General features: G+C 31.7%; 1 protein-coding gene across 1 annotated transcript in view; it reads left to right on the top strand.

Moving 5' to 3' along the window:
• Positions 1 to 18669, top strand: part of LOC149907173 (transmembrane protein 151B-like) — a 31534-nt gene extending 12865 nt beyond the window's left edge. Inside the window, exons 2-8 of the mRNA XM_090104070.1 lie at positions 6150 to 6298; positions 6780 to 6983; positions 8749 to 8833; positions 15180 to 15345; positions 17094 to 17217; positions 17463 to 17583; positions 17663 to 18669. Coding sequence (XP_089960196.1) covers positions 6150 to 6298; positions 6780 to 6983; positions 8749 to 8833; positions 15180 to 15345; positions 17094 to 17217; positions 17463 to 17583; positions 17663 to 18550 — 1737 coding nt within the window. The 3' untranslated portion in view covers positions 18551 to 18669. The remainder of the gene's footprint in view (positions 1 to 6149; positions 6299 to 6779; positions 6984 to 8748; positions 8834 to 15179; positions 15346 to 17093; positions 17218 to 17462; positions 17584 to 17662) is intronic.
• Positions 18670 to 20270: the final 1601 nt, after the last annotated feature.

The raw sequence follows: 20270 nt of genomic DNA on the forward strand, positions 1-20270 counted from the left end.
TCGTTTGTGTATGTAGTTATTTCCCTTATAATTAATTCATTAATTCTACATCTAATTCATGTAAATTGAAGTCGAATTCATACGTGTCGAATTACATGCTTTGTATATGGATAATATGGTAATGGCTTATGAATGTAGATGTCTCGGAAATACAGAATGATATTACACACCCTCACATGCATGCAATAGTTAAAGGTACATAATATTTTATTACGTACACAATTCCTGCCCTATAAATAGTATTTCCTTTTGTTAATTTTTAATCAAGTAAGTAAAACTAAGGTCGTAGTTAATTTACAAATAATATGAGTTGATATACCTAGAAATGAGTATTTCTATAGGTATGAAATTCTTTTAGATTTCAGAATGTCGCCGTCATCGGACAGATGAAGGTCCTTATTACTGGGGTCCACTGTATTCCCAATTGACAAAAGGTCGGATAGATCATTTATCACCAACTCGAGTTTCTTTATATTTTTCTACCAACTTTGTATTTGTTACTTGTTTATTTTTACACACGTAAATTGCCATTTATTTAGTAAGGCAATTCATATCTTTCAAATGCAATTACAAATCCCAATATAGGTAGGCTAGCAATTTATCTGAAACTACCTAATCTCGGCCTTCTTTGTGCCCACTAATAATTATAATTTATTTAAATACATAATAATACATATTTTATATTATGTTATTCAGAATTACTAAAATATAAATAATTCACTCATCACAATTTCCATTTCGCAAACCACAAATTTGATTATTTGACGCGTCAATTCAAAATGGCGGGTAATTATCTAGAAGATTGATGTTCGAATTTCTCTCGCATAGAAGTTGTATCACTCACGGAATTGATTCAACAATTTAACTTCACTCACTTTTGCTTGTTTCAAGAGTTAATTCAATCAATAATTAATTATTATTAGCTGTTGACTTTGCTGGCTTGGAAATGAAGTGTGCTTAAGTTTTGGAATTGCTTATTTCAATATTTAAACTAGTCTCGTTTTGGGAAATGGGTATTTGAATTTATATTTTGCGTTGATTTCAAACGATCTGTAAGGTAAATGTTTGAAATAATATTATATATAAGGTGGGGATTAAATGTACCTAAACATTTTGTTATTATACAAGAGCAAATACACTTTTCATACAAAAGGAACTGTGCAACCTTTCCGTATGCCAGCATAATGCATACGAAAATAATAATAAAAAAATAGGTTCAGAGAAAACCTTAAAGTTCATTATAAAAAGTTTCTATAAGATTTCACTTAGATTCGATTGAAAGATAGGATTATTGAAACCGTTTGGCGTATTAATACGGAATGGAGGAAAAAATGTTACTATTGTAATTGCTCAGTTAAAAAGGATAGATGTTTTAATAAAAATCTAATGTATAACTTTAAAATAATACATTAATTCATTTCCTCTCCATTTATGGGTTAACTAAAAATACGAATCTATCTCGTAATTTGCGCATTTAGTATTCCCGTTAAAGATTTAAAATTAATGTACTTACAATCCAATCACGTATATTTCCATCCACCATTGTATTTATTTACTTATTACTGTTTTCCAAGTTATCAATTAGTTATTACATTCACAAATTATGTCAAACTCTAATGCGTAGGTATACGTGCTTTTTATCTACTCAAATCCCGTGCTCAAATCCCGAACAACACTGCCGCCATAACAGCCGTTCCCAGCACAGATAATAAAATAAAAAAAAAACATATTCGTTCAAAGAGGTTATATATTTAGTGTTGATATGATTATATTGCCGAAAGCGTGAGGGTAGATCGACAAACGCTAACACTATGAATTATTTTTTAATTATATAAATTTTACGTGCCTACGGTAGAAATAAATGTGTGCGTGTACTAGTGTACACACGTAAGAAGTGAAACTTCTTTATGACCTTATTTTTCAAAAAATAATTTACTATATGCAATTTTACAGAAATACGTCGAATCAAGATGGCGCGTAACGGAAAAATGTAACGTACGATACGATAACGTAACGATAAAATGTTACACTAAATTTTTATCCAACCCCGAGAAAGAAGTTTCACTTCAAAAAATAGCTTACGTGACTCATGAATAGTGTACTTACCTACAGCATTCTATTAGTGAAATAATTTTCATGATCATATCAAATTAATTAATAATTTATTTAATTTACTTTTGTAAACCCTTAAAACATAGAAATTTAGAAACTTTACCAAATATAAAATTTAAAATAAAAAAAGATTGTAACGTTCAAAATTCTTATTCACCGTTGGATCTCGTAAATATAAATGTTGTCTTAATAATTATAAAAGGTTAAAAAATATGAAATTCATGTTTAATTTTTGAAACAATATATATCCGAGTTATTTTCGTAACAAAAGCGATGTAAACATTCTAGCGAGACTGAAATTGCGTGTAATGTTTACGTGCCGAGCTTTAGGGCGCGTTACATGTAAATATACATGCTTTAGTACCAACATATATGGGAAAATAGCTTTTATTATAATTACCTTCTATGTAATTAACGATTCTGGTCATACTCGCTAATAAAATGAATAAATAAAATCGTCAATTTATTTTTATTTTCTAAGTTGACTGTTCCACGTTCGAAATTTAAATTCTTTCCGATTCGATAATCAATAATCTGTGGTTATTAAAACTACAAAAAAATGGCGCAAAATGTTCACAGGTAAATGTGTTAAAAATATAATTCAACGTGATGGGATCAAAATGAAGAATGAATTATTATTTATAGGTTTTATTCTAACCAAATAATATACTGACAAGGAAATGTAAGGTTCAAGTTGGGTTCAAGGTACATAATGTTTTATTTCTTTTAGTATCTAACAATTTTCTTAAATGGATAATATAATTACCTACATAGTTATTTAAAGTTATGTGGTAAATTACGTCATACCAAATTTCCCATTTCAATAATTTAAACTGCTACATTTAGAATTTTCTTTTTAATACATTATTATTGTTAATTTATATAGCCCAATGGACCCAATGGCCGTGCTCACTATTTGATGTTAATTTTAATTAAAACAAAGTGATAAGTTCGTATATTTTGGAGTAACAAATTTCATATTCAAATTCAACAAAGCTCATGTCGTGCCACTTCTACATACTATTATAAAGACCGACTTAAAATTAATTACCTAGGTATATGAATTGAATTGAATAAAAAGCTGTGTTGTGCAATTAACTATAATAGTTCTATCTCTATGTTCCTTATACTTATTCCATTATATTGTTGTTAAAAATAAATGTAAAATATTCGTCGTACATACCTAAATACATGACTTTTAAAAAAGCTTTTTGAAGTGAAACTTCTTTAGGCGCGTTGAGAGTAGAATTTCAACTCGCGTCATGGCAATACCGTCACGTTATGGAGTAAGGCGATTTTGGTCTCTTTGAATTTTGCCAAAGAAGTTTCATTTCTGACACGTGATCTCGACACACATGCCCTTTTTTATTCTTTATAAAATACGAGTTAATATTCACACAACAATTTAATCAATCATTTTTCACGCTAAATATTTTACATTCGTAGTATTCTGTATGTTAACAGCTCTTAGCGTATCTGTTCACTCAAATACCTTTGCCATTTTATGCTCGTACAATTTAAAAAACTTATTTTAACTCTCGAAAACATTTTAAATGTAGAGAGGATTTTTAGTTGTAAAATTTTTCAAATTTATTCCTTTCTGCTGAATATAACCATAACTTTAATTCTTCTTGAAATAGAATTAAAAGACGTTTTTCAGTGTAGAGGTCTCATAATACCTTTTTTCTATATAGTCAATAAATAGTATCTACAGAGTCAAAGCTTCATACAACTGCGCAAATTGGTTCCTCTACTATAAGCAAATAACAAATGTGTGGTTTAAAGACTCAACATCACTACCTACATAGTATAAAACAAATTCGCTTTCTCTGCCCCTATGTCCCTACGTATGCGTAAACGTTTAAAAATATGCAACGGATTTTGATGCGGCTTTTTTAATAGATAGAGTGGTTAAAGAGGGAGGTTTTAGTATATCATTTATTAGGTTTTAGACAAAGCGGGCGATTCCGCTGGTGGAAAGCTAGTAGTGTTATTAGTTTTATAATCTGAGACATAAATAAAATAAGCCTGACTTGTATCAACAATTTCCCAGGTGTTGTTAAAAATACAATGAACATTTACTACGATTGGGATCATGCAATGTTAATTTATGTCAGGTAATACCGAAATGAACCTTTTGTGTGCAGTAATCCGGAAAATCTACAGCTTTTACAATGGCAAGCACTCTCGTGTCTGTTTAATGAGTTTCACTCGGGCTTTCGTTCGGAAATAAGAAAAATATGATTTAAATTTGCACCAATCATAATTTGTGTTCAATAAAATGTCTTTTAAAACTTTATTGTATAATTTTAACGAGTTTTCTCGGTCGAGCGAATTAATTTGTAATACAATACCAATTTTGTTTTCATTATTTGCTATAACTGGTTTTCGCACATTTCATTTACGTTGAGGGCAAATCTAATCTAACTTTCCTAAACTTGGGTTACGAGGTTTCTCTCAATACCATACGCTAGATTTATAGTCGCGTCGTTCAATTTGTAGTTGTTATTGTATTTTTTAACAAACGATCTTTTCTTTAATGTGTAATTATAATTAAAAAAAATTTCTACTTGCTAAACATTTTAAATTTTACGTTAATACACAACGTAAATCGCTACAAAAAAGAGTAGAAGAAATTGCTTCTAATAAATAAATGTAATACAACAATTTCATCCCATCGAACGAGGGCTGAAAACGTATAAACGTAAGCAATGTAAATAGAGACCTTGTAATTGTATTTTTCTGTTGTGTCAACATGTTCATTAAATTGGGCAAACAGTTTTCGGCTGTGTGTCGGTTAAATATTTATTTAGAAACCCTTCATATATTTTGTTCGTTTTGCTAAAGCGGGTTACTCACATACCTGCAGCAGGGGCAGTATTGAAATTGCAATTTAATTGGCTCCTTAATTGTGATGTGTATAGGCAAGCAGGGGCAATTTATAGAACAGACGAAATTGCTCCAACCGCCGTGCAACCGATATTGCCCCTGCGGTAGGTAGGTGAGTGGCCGGCTTAATATTTCGTAGCAAGTTGATATTTATGATTGGAAATAAATTCGTCAATCAAAATTGCGTCGGAAGTAGGTCAATGTTATTTTCGTTATTGAATTCGTAATTGAATTAGGTGCTTTGTTAGAGCATTGGAATTGTTATCCAAATCACTTACTCGTTTATTAAATTTTACTTGCGTATTAATAGCAGAATATGAATCGATTAGTGCTACAATGTAAAACCTAATTATAAAACTTGCGATTTAATAGCTTTTCACAACACCTAAATTATCAATTTGTTTGGTATAGATTTTTTATCAAATCAATGATTACAGGAAAATAACGTTGGTCTATGGTTTGTTTTAAAATATACCTACTTATAATTTACATTCCAAAACATCAGCCTAGTAGAAATAAAAAGATTTACATCCAATTTCTTAAGTATTGTAGTACTATTTTAAAACTAAAAGTCTCCATGTAATCTAACAGTGATTTATTGTAGCAATTCCTCCGTATAATACTAATGTACCGAGATAAGCATCTTGTTAGGTCATTACATTATTGTCTAACTAGGCTTGGCAAGCTCCACTCGCTCTATAGACGCTTTGTTTTCTCCACATTATCTTATTTACTGTTTCTACATATTGAGAAATCGTTGTTTAAAGTAGTTACAAAAATTTATAAAACTTACAAAGTAAGAAATATTTTGTAAACAGAAACAATATACATTTGAATCTCGATACGAAAAACTGAAGGACGTAGGAAAAATGGGAACTTGGAAATTATTAAATAATGAAAAACATTAAAAAAAACCACACATACACGATACACGTATACTGAACACCTGATACACCTTTACTATTTCATAAATTAATTATTCTTAAAACGGTTACACTTGCTGCATATATTTAAGGACAATACTTTTACACCTTCTGCGTCCTTTCCTGTTTCCCGTAAAAACTCAACACTATACATACAAGATTTTCCCTTTCCTATGAATTATTATCTCATACATTCCTGCGAATCATAATACGTATCTCCCACAGCGGCCAAGACAACAGAGTCTCGGCGGAGTACTGCGGCGGGAGGGCAATTGGAAGTGCTTCCTCCTAACGCTGATGATTGCCGGCTGCCTCGCGTCCGTCGCCTGGTGCAATACTGCAGAAATCGATAGGCAACTCATTGATCTTACTAAGTAAGTATATTTAAATCATTATACGTATGATGTTTATATAGCCTACAGCCTTCCTCGATAAATGGGCTATCCAACACCGAAAGAATTTTTCAAATCGGACCAGTAGTTCCAACGAACAAACAAACTCTTCAGCTTTATAATATTATATAGTATAGATCATATTATGTTTGAATAATATATTTTTTTTATTTCTCTTACTAAACTGTAATAAAAGATATTAATTCTTATTTCGTAATGGCATCATGCAATTATTTAGGTATAACTGTGCCTGTAAATGTAAACACAATGTTTGCACAATGATGTATTATTTACTTAGGTATTGAAATAAAAAAGATCAATACCTACTTAATTTTATTCAACAGAATAGATTTCACTCACTAAAATACTTCTCAAATATCAGATTATTTTAGTTTGTTTTGAAATTAATTCCAAAAAGAGATATATTTTTTGACACAATATTAACAAACACAAAATCCCACAGGTATCCAATAAAGCAGACAGTTCGCGAATCACCCTGCGACGTGGGCTACGCATACATCCCCATAGCATTCGTGCTACTCCTCTATTTAGTATACTTGGTAGAATGCTACCACAGTACAGCCAGAATACAGTTAGCGAGACGCGTAGATGTGGCTGCAGTGTCTGCTAGAGTACACTCTATGAGGACAGCTACTCCGAGGGTCTGGTAAGTTTCTCTTACCTTAATTTACCTATTCTATATCACAGAAGTTTATATTATGCTATCAATAATACCTTCATTGAAATCATAGCGATGTCAAGCAATCAATTCACGGACATTCTCTCGCAGCCCGGTCTAAAACCCGCAATAATTTGATTTGAACAAACGAATTAATCATCCAATCTCGACCAGTCGCGATGGAACAATTCAAATAAGTATTTGACCCTCGAATTCAAGCGGTGCAACTACGAAGTTGTTGAATTCGTGTCTAGTTATAAACTTTGGCACCATTCCAAGCCATACTTCAACTGTTTCGCCTTAACCTTTCAAATGAATGAAAATTTACTGAAATTCCTTCGCCTTTGCTGGGGAATATTAGCTGCGATAAGCATTCAAATTTACATAAGCTCTATGTTTACAAAATTGCGTCGGTCGCTTACTTATTCCATAAGTTATTAACATAATTTATTTAAACAAATACTGTAGATAGAGATGTAAATTAGTTAATCTAAACAGAGCTATGAATTGAAAATAGTTGATTTAAAAACCAATATTTGTTTAATATTTGTTACTTAAATTCAAAATGTAACTTTCGCTATCTATTCTGGGAAATTGAACGTCAGTGTAAAGTTATAAACCGCATGTCAAACTTAATACTGTACGAATAAAATAAGCTGCGCGTGGGAATTCCATGGCATTTCGGAATGTTGGTACAAAACGTATTTCATATGAGTTTAATAACAAATACTAGGAAAATCTTATGTATCCATTTAGTTACAAAATAAGATACCAGCAAAATTACGCAGCCTACAAGTTAATGCGGAGCGAAACAATAGCGTTTGCTTTATTAGTTTAAAACTCGGAGTCGCAGTTCGCTGAACCATTAAATTAGCCAGCCTTTTACGTGTAGGGTGCTTGACTACGGCTAATGAAACTACCTAGTTGGGCCTGGACAAGCACGCCTCTTAAGTTTTGCCCTTTCAGGAAACATTTAATTGAACGAAATGAAATAAAAATCGGAAAATTGCCAGCGTTTTGCACTCGTAACTTTTTAGTTCTTACCGCTAAATTGATTCCGCTCGTAAAAATAAATATAGCATTCGGTATTGCAAGTTAATATTTAGCTGTTAAAATTAACCTATACCTATTTTTTTATTTAAATTAAAAATGCTTTAAAATAAACCGTTTAACCGCACTGAATATACATGTGGAGAACAATTGAATGAAAACACTGAATGCTAAGTAAAGATAAATTCAAAGGTTGTTTTAAATTAAAAATGAATTTAATAAAAGCGGCGTCGTGTTGAGCAGAAGCAAATTATTATAAAGCTCATATTTAATGTAAGCGGATTTAATTTCAGAGGCACTACTTTGTACTTTGAATTGTTTGAACCTCTGCTAAATTACAACAATTTATTGTGGTACTTATACTAAAAGCAAATATCTATTTATGAAAACAACTCTATTCCGCCTTCATAATATAAGATTGTATGAATAAAATTACAAATCAAATATCCACTTTTACATAGCGGCGTTCTTATCAAAATCCTATATTGCAGAAATGGTGTTAATCACCATTTTCTAATTATTACGATTATATTATATTTTATTGCTCAATGCCTGGTTTTTCTAACATGAAAGTTTATAATCTACTCTCAATTGAACTATTTCTTAAAACCAGAATATTTATCATGATCATTGTCACTAAAATTTAATTTTTAATTTATTTCAAAACTATATTAACTCGTAACATAAACATTGTCTTTAACAGGTGGAAAGCAATTTGTTACCACTACGTGCGACGGAAGAGACAAGTCACTAGATATAGGAATGGCGATGCGTATACCACAACTCAGGTAAGATATTTTATACCTAATATTGATTAAATATGAAATATTACTCTGTTATCTGCAATATATGTGCAATAGAAAACTTGATAAATTATAGAAATGTAAAATATTAGAATATCGTTACAATGTATACGAAGACAGAAATAATAACGTAGGTATATTTTTTACAAAAGAAATAGACAAAATATTCATATCCTAATTTTATTTAGAGTTAAAATACTGATCTCGTCCATCAATAATTTAAAAAATTACCTGATTTCTCTGTATTTTCATACATCAAATAGAGTCAAATACACCCAAATTCAATTGTATGGAGTATTGCCGAAGTAGGTACAAGCGTTAGTTACTTCCGACCCCTTTTGAAATGCTAATCTTTCACCCCACATCGGGCTTGGAATACCTTACGGAGAAAAGAATTTGATCCTCATTTTTGTACGCTTACAGGGAAATTTCATTAGTCATGCTTAGCTACACTATTTATACAGCTTTACCTGCACAAGTGTCGTAAAACATTTAAATAAATTTCGCCATTAATATGATAATTTTAAAAATACAACTGTCATTCAAATTCAAACGCAAAAATCAAGAATAATGAACTGGTATAATTGAGGTAACGAATAAAAAGTACGATCACGTAACAGAAAGGGTTAGAAAAACGAAAAATATGGTAGCTTTACGCGATAAAAATATAAATGAAAAGATAAATGGTTCCGTATTCCAGATGATTTGAACACAATAATGTTTTTAGGATACAACGAAAACTGGAACGTGTGAACCGTTATTTGAATAAACGGGTAAATGCCACTAACAATGTTATTGAAATATGTTTCCCAATTTAGTTTCGAAGCAAAGTGTGAAATATGGTGTGAACTATGAATATATTATTAATTAATGTATATAACTAGCGTATTGAAAACTGTACCTTCTCCTTGTGAAATTGGAATTGAAAAGTTTCTTGTTAAGGCTGCAGTCTAGCAAAATTGCGTTTTCAACAAGTTATTTGACAATTTTTTCCCGGCTAATGAAATGATAAACTGAATTTTTTTTTCTTGTTTATCAATTAGTGTTATATACGCAATGCGCGTGAATTTTTTCACATTTATAAAGTTACTTTATGTTACCTTAATCAGGCCTTCAAGATAAGTCTCTTTCCCCCAAAATCATTTCGAGCTAAGTTTGTGCACTCACTACGTTGCAACCGATTACAATTTACATAATCTGATCAGCGCATTATTATCCTTATATAGTCGTTATTAAAAACTGCTGAATACAATTGCCGAAAAACTTATGATTTTCTTAATTAGAGCGTTATAAATTCATTAAATTTCCCATTTTTTGCCTTACAAAATCGATTGATAAATACTGCTAAAAGTTATTTTTTCCATTAATTTATTCGAGTTGGTTGAAGACCAATGTGTATTAATCCTTTAAAAAAAATTTTTTTTGAATTTTGATAATTCTTTAAATATTAAAAAAATATTTAAAATAATAAGGAAAAATCCTAGCGAATTTCTTTAGTCGCGCTCCTTGGGCCGGAGCGTTCTGACGTGTGCTCTACGCTCGATTTTCCTTCATACCGAAGTGAAAGTTGCTCTACTTCATTAAATTTAATATTTTTGTTAATTCATTATTTTTATCTTAGTTTTGTGCAAATATTCGTATTTTTAAACATTTGATTTCGATATGGAAAATAAACGAAAAAAATACGCGTGTAACTACTAGAAAAAAAATTATCTTCGAACATAAAGTTAATGAAACCAAATAGATTGCAAAGGTGATTGGCAACAATTTCTTTATTTTACGGGGTGTCAGTAAAGGGATGTATATTTCTTTAAAACTAAAGTAAGCTCATAAATTTTCTTATAATATAATTTTTTTTAAGTTCCAAAAATGTTTATTTTTCGTTTGAGAAATACGAAATATAATATAAACTTGTATTGAGAACTTGAACTTCCCAAGTTCATCCGGGGAAATCCCCATACGGGGAAAATGATTTGTTTACTCCAAAATTGATCCGAGGTGTTTTAATTTTTTCTTCTAGTCATTTTCAACGTAGCGGCATGTTGTTTGATTATTAATTTTGTAACTTAAATACAGGATGTTGGTTTTATATTCTGATCTTACAGACGCGCTGACAAATTTAGTCCACCATTTCTAGTTTAGTCTAACTACAAAACTACCAAAAAACTCTAAGTACCAATATTAAAACGAATGGATTATCATCACATCATCAAAATTCAGTGGGGTTGAGAACTAAACAAACAGAAGTAACAGAGACGCGAAGAATAAAAAAAGAAGACGAAAACGATAATTCGTTGATGCTTTCCCTTTTCGACGTATTGTTAGGGTACATCACCAATCTGCAAAAAACAAAACTGATGATTCCCAATTGCTGATTAAAAATGAAAAACAAATAATCGACAACAGTGGTGAAAATTTGCTGATCACAATGAAACATCCTTCAGTGGTAGCAGATTTACTCATTTAAAATGTATCGGTGAACAGCGTAAAGGAGAGGAGGACAGGAAAACATTATGAATGTGGATGGTGGATTGTATACAGGGTGTAATCGATAAGTATGTGCAGGCGATTATGACGTTATTATTGCAGGTATCAAAAAACTTAAAACTGATATCGAAATTACTTTACCTAATGAGCAAAATGACAATAATAACTTTTTAAAAGTATAACGAGAAATATCTAAAAAATTTACTTTATACACTCCCATATCAAAAAGGGAAAATGGGACTAGTAGAAGTTAAATGTCTAATTCCGGCAAAAGACATGAATGCGGAAGATGCGGTTAAAAAAAATTTAATATTTGAAATACAATGCAAAAAATAACACTTTTGTCATAGATAAGAATCATGACTATTTTTTCCAAATTCAGGGACAACTAAACGTTGCAGAAGCAGAAGTCTGCTTATTTGCTGTTTGGACTGGAGTGAATCATTCGTTAAAAATAGAATATATAAAAAAGTATGTAACGTTTAGGCAAAATAAAATGATGGACCATTATTGGATTTTACATAAATTGCCTACTGTCAGAATTGATTGATTCGAGACTTCAGTATTCGATGCCCATCAAGGACCCATCCTATATCATTCAAGCGATTGAAAAAAAAGAGATAAATCCAGTGCAACCGATAAAGCATCAGAATGCTAGCAAAAGATTTATTAGGTTTATCAATATAAATCTACTGACTGATGATCTAATGACTAAAAATAAAAAAATTAAAGATCTAATGACTGACTGACATCCGCGCGGACGGAGTCGCGGGCGGAAGCTAGTCAGAAATAAATATCTTTTGTTTTCATTTGCGTATTTTTCTATTTTATAATTTTTTAACACAAACATTACATTTTTTTTATTAAATACAAAATTTGTTTATCCGTTTTATTAGTTAAACTGAACAACTTTCACTAAGAAACTTAGGTCGAAAAAAATGTATAGAGTTATGCATTTTGTATGGAAAGCTTATTTTTTTTTATATTTCGTCCAAATTTCTTTGTAAAAGTTGATCAGTTATATAAACATGAAGTTGAAGATATCAATAGAAAGTATTCGCAAATTTTGTGTACTGATAAAAAAAAATCACCCGGTGTAATTTTCACGAAAATTGTTTCAAATTGTCATTTTTGGTACTTTACGAATATTAAATTATACGAATGATTTAATTTTTAAAAATTAAGTGGAGCAACTTTCCCTTAGTACATTTGTATTATTTACATATAGGATGACAGGATGCATTTGTTTGCACTACTAGACCAAGCCCTTAATGCTCTTCTTGTCTTATAATACACGATGAAAAAGTTTTTATAACTTTTCTAAAATGAATTGTGTATTTCGTAGCAACGTAGACTTATATTCAATGAAAAATGCTATTTAAAGGTTAAAAAACATATTTAAAAAATACGATATGATAATATAATTTAAAATTTTATTAACATTCTTTTGATAAAGAGGGGAAAAGAAAATCGAATTGAAGACACCTTAAAGTTGTCTGCCTTTGTACCAGCGATTCGAATTTCCAGCTATATTTAACGAATATCTATAGCTGGCTGTTATTAACAAAAACATAAATAGCACTTAGCAAACCTACATCACATTATATATTCTATTCTAGGCCATCGTTCAGAACTAATATTTTACAAAACGGTAACCGACTGTAAGTCAGCTGTACTACGGCTCATGCATAATATTAATGTGCTGTTCCAACCATATACGTTAGTTCTACCTGTAACGTACACGCAATATTTAGTGTGTGATTTATTATCACTAGATTCAGCAAATTGCAGCGATGCGATGTTTCATCAGCATTTTATATAATGAATTTACCTATTCTAAAGATTCCTGCATTGCAAATATTATTTACCATAGAAAGTTTTTAAAGGTTTGAATTTAGTACCTTTTATGTAAAAATGTTTCGTCGTTTATATATAAATATTGTAGGTAATAAATAAGGAATAATATTTATATGCTACTATTTATCATGGTGGTGCTACGCTAGCAAATACCAGGTTTAGTGCCATATATTACAAACTTATAATTTGTTGAGAAATTGATCTTTAACAATTGAATTATTTATTGGATACGCATTTTAATAAAATGTAATAACGTAGCAAAACCTTGTTAAAGTTTGGAAAAATATTCACTCTGCTATCATAATTGATGATAAATATTTTTTCAAGTAGGTACATATTGCAGTATTTAACACGTTTGACTTTGAATATACTTCTCGTAGGTGCATCGCCCCGTAGAGGTAGAAGATAAAATGAAATATTTGCATCTGAATACAAAGAATTAAAGTCAATGTTCGATGAAAATGCACAAAATCATAAGAATCGAATTGAAAAAAAATATTTTTTATTTAGGTTTAGCGTTCGTTTAAAAATTTCTTGGATCAGCCGGTCGTTGAACTGTCTTTGTCACTTTAATTTAGAAATTGCTGAAGCATCAAAGGTTTTTAACTACAAGGCAGCATTGTAAGGGAGAGCATTTCATTCATTATCTTATCGCTATGAACCTATTATCAGGCTCCTTTTCAACGAAATATAGAATGAAAATTTCAGCTCTATTTGAACTCATTGCATTATTGATCACAGGTTTTTGAAGATGGTTGAAACAATATAAAGCAACAAACTGATTAGATACGGATTAAAATAATGCCAGTTTAGTTCACTCATTATTGTGCCTAACTGGCCTTTGTTTGATGATAGAAGTGTTAACCTTAGAGCCATCACAGCTCAAAATTAATACATTAACAGATTACAAAAAAAACGCACAAAATGCTTTCACACTATGCTATATACACTGTACCCTTTCGACTATAGATACACGTCCATACAACTAGGTTACCTAGTTGTATGGACGTGTATATACCTAGTCTAGGTATAACATGTTTCGGTGACAAGTGAAGTCCCGTGTTCCACTGTAATGCTGGCCATACACCATACTTTCTATTGTCCAATGGGCATGACGCTGCAGCTTGATCCAATCTGCAGTTTGTCCATAGAGACCACACACACAACGTTTGAATTGTCCAATCGGCAGCAACGTTCAGTTGAAGCCATGGCGTCACCGGTGACAGACGACGATGTTTCAGCCGTTTTGGGCGTTTTATTCGTAAAAATAAAACAAAAAAAGGATTATATGCCGGGAAGATTGTTGTTATATATATGTACTTATTTAATGAGAAGTACCCAATGTGTTAAGTAATCTGGTACTTCATCTATCTCCCAAACAAATCTTATCCAAATCCGTAACCATTGACATCTAAACATCCATATACTTTCATATTTATCGACAAAGCGAGCGAAGCGCCTATGCTTCAGCTTGGACGAAAAATCTTAACCAGACTGAAGTGACGATCGTATACCGCCATACACGGTCCAATCGACATGATCCAATCGCCATGATCAAGCCAAAAGAATCGAAATTCGATTGTTCCGTCAAGTATAACTATCATGCCAAATAATGCCAATCCACTCCCACACATGGTCAGATCCAATCGGTAGCGTCATGCCGAATGGACGATAGGAAGTATGGTGTATGGCCACCATTATGTGGACAGGTGCATATCGCATCAATACATTATCTATCTTGTATACTTAACCTTCATAAGAACAATTAAACGAGGGTAAAATTTTTCCTGAAAAATATTTTTTCAAAAACTATTATTAATTTATATATTTTCATATACCTAGGTTCAAACCTGTACATAAATTAATTCGATTTTGTACGGTTTTCCTACAACAACTTTATTCAATTTGCTATAACATCGAGGTACGATTTGTCGAGTCTCACATGTTTATGACTGTAGTACATTTTCTTTTTATTTTATTCAAACAGGTATATTACGAAAGAGTGAACACGCACAGCGCAAGTACATCTTTTGCCCATGCTTGCTGTGGGCAAAAAGACGCATCAAGAAACCTGGTGCTTGATACAAGTACACCCATCACTAAAGTGAGGTTTAGCAAGGGCTTTGCATTTGCTAACATTGAAGCAGCTAGCGGTAAGCATAACATATTTAACTACTGTGATATATATTATACTCGTTTTCTTTTCATAAAGTCCTGTTGAGTCCATTACTCAAAGGAACTTTATGAACAAGTTGGCAAGGATTCTGCTCAAGGTCAGGTTGTCAGATGTGCAGATATTTGGGATTATCTTTATACTCAAAGTCTTTCCTTTCCTATTTTATATCTAGTCTACATATTGTTATACGTAAATCGCTGCTTTCGTACAATGTTGCATCACGATACGTGCACTAGAATACAAATGAGAGTCGTTACGGTCGTTACACGGTGAAGATCGAAACTCCAGTATCAGGCGGTCGTAGTATTTGCAGACATAAGGATTATGAGAAATAAGTGCTCTGTAATAGTAATAATAATGTTGGTATAACGCGATACGTGAAGAGAAACAATGAATTTATATTCTGTTTTCCAAAATCAAAGCTTTCGAAACACAAAAAGCAACTACATTTTCACCAAACGTACAATATATTTCCTCACTCATATCAAACGTGTTAAAACCTCTGCAATAAAAACAAATACGCAAAATAAAAAAAGCAATAAAATAGGTGATATTTCACTTTTGTTACCATGCCAATAAAAGCTTTGTTGCCGAATGTCGATGCATATCGCGGAACGTTCTAGATGGCACGATATTAAAATATCAGTTCAAGCGATGTTATATAATAGTGATATAGAAAAACGATACTAAGCGTGTAAGATCTGACTCAGTGTGGCGTCTCTATAGCATTCATTACATATTATGACACTCATAAGAACGCTTCGATAAGGAGAACCTTTTTAGGATCGATGTCTTATTTGTTCGTCCGTATGCCCATCAACAAGCCACTTTCTGAAGTATCAATACCAAGTAATAATAGGTAGGATTAGGATGTTACGCAAAGTACTAAAATAACCGGTTTGTCAAATGATTTATTTCTAATTATTTATTAAAAAATCAACAAACTCAAATGCAAAGTAAAAAATACGAGAAAAAAGAATTCACAGCGCAATTATAGAAACGGATCTTACATGCAAATGGCGTCTATTGCATTATAGTTTTAATAATTAGAGCTGGCGCATCTAATAAATAGCCACGGAGCAGAATTACGTAGCGCAGATGGAGTTTGCAAACTGAATTACGCGAAGTAGACGGTAAAACATGCACACTACAGATTATAGTGAACTCGAGGCAAATTGAAACCAATTTAATTGATGTGGTAGCTTTTGTGACGAGAATATTGGCTTACGTGCTTTCAGTCGGAAGGATAATATTGTTAGACCCGGGAAAAATGCATTTAACGCTGGAATCAAATATCGATCACAATTATTTACTAGACACACAATAAGGCACAAAGATCGTCTTGGTTTGGAATGTGTTCTTGTTTATAATAATTAAGTCAATTAATCGCATAAGTTAGCATCCCAAAAATAATATCTTATTTCTTTTTATTAGTTATAAAAGTTAAAACAGGATGTAAAAAATATGATCACCCATTTATATTCAAATATTGGATTAGAAATGTCTGGAAAAATTACATTAAAAAGTTGAATTTAATCTGTTTCGAGCGAGCCATATTCATTCCGTTTTATCTCCTTTGGGAATGAAGAAATTCAAAGAGTACTCGGGGCTGTTATTTATAGCTCTTTTAGCGGAACTGAAATTTCGATTACAACAAAGAAGTTTTAAATTAATTTTATTTAAAAGCATAACCCAAGTTTGCGCTCATTAATAATTATTTTACAGAATTTGAAGATCAAAGATCAAGGTTCTTCGCGGAGCATGAAAGATTTGATGATTTCATGGAAATGCGTGAAGGGTTGGATCTAATTGGCGTCAGCTCGTTTAAAGAGTACATGGTCGCCTATAGGTATGGTATACATTTTATCAGATATTGATCTTATATGTGGCATGAAATACGTTTTCATAATAAGTTATAGTGTTAATATTTGTACGCTTTACCTACAAACATTTCAGTTTGTATTGGACGTTTAATTAAAACTTAGGAGTAAGCTTTTTGACCGGATTTAATATAATTAATAAGCTAATGATTGTGTTTGCTATATTTTGGATAACATTATTTTCCCCCTATTTTTTAATATCTGTTTATTTTAGGGACACCGACCGATGTCCTTGGTATTCTTCACAGCTTCTATTCTGGACGTTGTCTTGCCTTCTTCTATCATGGCCTCTTAGAATTGTTATAGAATGTAATACAGCATACGTACATTATACGGTAAGTTTAAAGTCGTTATCAATGATAATATTTACATATTTTTTTTCATTTATTATACTTATTAAATTTATTGTTACAGATTACGAAAATATTTGGTACAAACTACGAATTAGATCCAAGTCGACAGTTAGACTTGGATACACATTTATCTGACACACTTCCACCCGTCCCAAACACAAATTACTCTTGGGCGTTAGCAGATGAACAAAGTGCTGTTCTATGTTCAGCCCCAAGACCACCTCGAACTCTCCCACTTTCGCACGCTTCTACAGTTGATAGTTTAGAATTATTCGCCGCTATTCGAGGTAACTGTGCCATTGTACCTTCATATTCAGAAGCCATGCGAATTGACGCGGCAGTACGAGAAGAACCCGCTGAAAGTTCCAACTCTGGTGTCGTAATTGATATAGAATCAGACAGACCCACTAGGCCAGCAATCAAAGCTGCCTCGTTTGATGAACCGCCCAGACGACCAAAGGTAACAATATCAGGGACTCATTCTAGTAATAACATAGCCGGTAGTTCTAGGTCGAATGAAGCGAAGCAGCTGAATAGAAGATCCTGGGCAGGAGTGTTAACTACAGGTCGTAGTGCTAGACAGATTTTAGAAGACTTAACAAATAACGTCAATTATGAACAAATTCCAGAACCTCAGGTACAAAATAGGGAAGGCGCTATTTATTTCTCAAGAGAACTGTGTCCTATTTCATCTAGAGATCCATTTGGTGGTCGAGCTCAAACTACTCCTACGGATGAGCCTCCTACGTATGAAGAGGCTTTGAAATTACCAGCTCTAAGAAAGTTAACTAGGTCTATAACTGGGACAGATTTCGGTGGCCCTAGGCGAGCGTTTTTGAGAGATGTTCTTTCAAATAGAAGGTCCTGTTTAGAGGGTGTTGGCGTTTTAGCTGGAGCCAAAGCTGTTAGGGTTCCCTGCGATGAAACCGGCGAAGAAACACACCTATAGTGCTTCGTATAATTATGCTATTTTAATGGTGCAATACTAGTTATAAACTAGGCTGTAAAATGACTGAGTGACGTTATTAATATTGTATTATGTATTTTCGGCAATACCATTTAAAAAGAGCTTACAGTTTATTCTTTGTTTTATAACATGTCATTTTATTCCCATCAGTAAATAATATAAAGTTATTCTCAAATAATGAATAAGTTTATTAATTTTATTAAACGAAACCGTTCACCAGTAAAATTCCTGTATAATAACTGTGTCTCATGCAGATATTGTTTATCAAATTAATTTTGCGAAACATTGTCCTTATTAAAACTTTCCGCCTTTGGGAGCTGAAGTCCATTTGTTATAGGTCGATGATAAATGGTATTCGTTTTGGTTATTTATTTAAAAACGACCCACGTATATGCTAATTGTTGAATAATGTAAATATTCCATAATTATAAAGCTTACTGCTTAAGAAAAAGGTAATTTTTAAGGTGAAAGACATTCATAAGACTTGGTACGTTTCATTTATGTGAAGAACAGGATTTGATAAATGCCTTTATATTCCGAATATCGTCAATTATATATGCGACATGTTTACACTCCTTTTGGAGTTTTTTCTGCAGAACCATGTTATATTATTCCAACGGATTAAATTGTAAATAATAACATTTTATAAATACCAAAGCATCGGTCAAAGTTATGATAATTACTAAGGCAGTGCCTTCTATCGTAAGATAAAATGAAGTTTATTTAATTCGGGTCCTTGTGGTTTCTTTGCAGTTTGATTCATTTACGAAAGTTATTTAACTCCTCACTGTAATATTCAGTATAAAAACATTATATTTTAAGGTATGTATTTACCTTTATAACGATATAGTTGAACGTGTAGAATGTGTCCATATTTAAAAAAAAACCACTCTCTGTACCTATCAAATTGAAAGGCATTTACTAAATGAATTTTTAAGCGAAGCTTTTGAATAGGTTAAGCTGGGCTATTTTTATTTTGGTATCTAGGAGGTTAGGAACATAGATAAGCCGCTCTAAATAAAATGTTGATTAATATAGATATTACGCCAAAAGTGATACTAATTTTAAGTCTGAATAAATTCGATTACGTACGTTTGATGGAACCAACTAAATTAGAATTTGCTTGTAGATATTATTAAAATTTTGAACTGCTGAATTAATACTTGAAATGAGTGTATGTCAAAAAATATTGTGACCTTGCTGTAAAAACCTTTTCTTCCTTTTTTTTGAAGTGTGTTTTTTGTTTTCGTTAAAGGTTTTAGTAAACAAAATCTCATCTAATTACGCACACATTAATGATACGTTAATATCTTTTAAAAAATGTGAAATTTACTACCTATACTTAAATATAATATTCTAGCCATCTTGAAAATAGAGTTCGTTTTCAAATATGAAATTAATGGCTAAATTCGATACATGTTTTCATTGTTTGTGATATTTTGGGATTATTTTTTCTCATTTGAGTGTTATATATAATATTGGTCCATGGTGTTATTGACGAAAATGTTCTATTTGAAAATCCCTCCAACATGGGTTCCTATTCCACGGTAATTGGTATAAAACATCAAACAAATAGATTAAAAATAAGTTATGTTTTCAAAAAAATAACCTTACAATTTATGGTAACATTTAGAGGGTAGGTTAGGTTATTGTAAAAGTGCCAATGTAAAATGGAATAGTATATAAAATTACCAGTTGCGTA

This window comes from Colias eurytheme, chromosome 7 (assembly GCF_061535395.1).
Source record: "Colias eurytheme isolate Ceu_HAF_F1 chromosome 7, ilColEury1 Martin Lab GWU primary, whole genome shotgun sequence".
In the NCBI taxonomy this organism is placed as follows: Eukaryota; Metazoa; Arthropoda; class Insecta; order Lepidoptera; family Pieridae; genus Colias; species Colias eurytheme.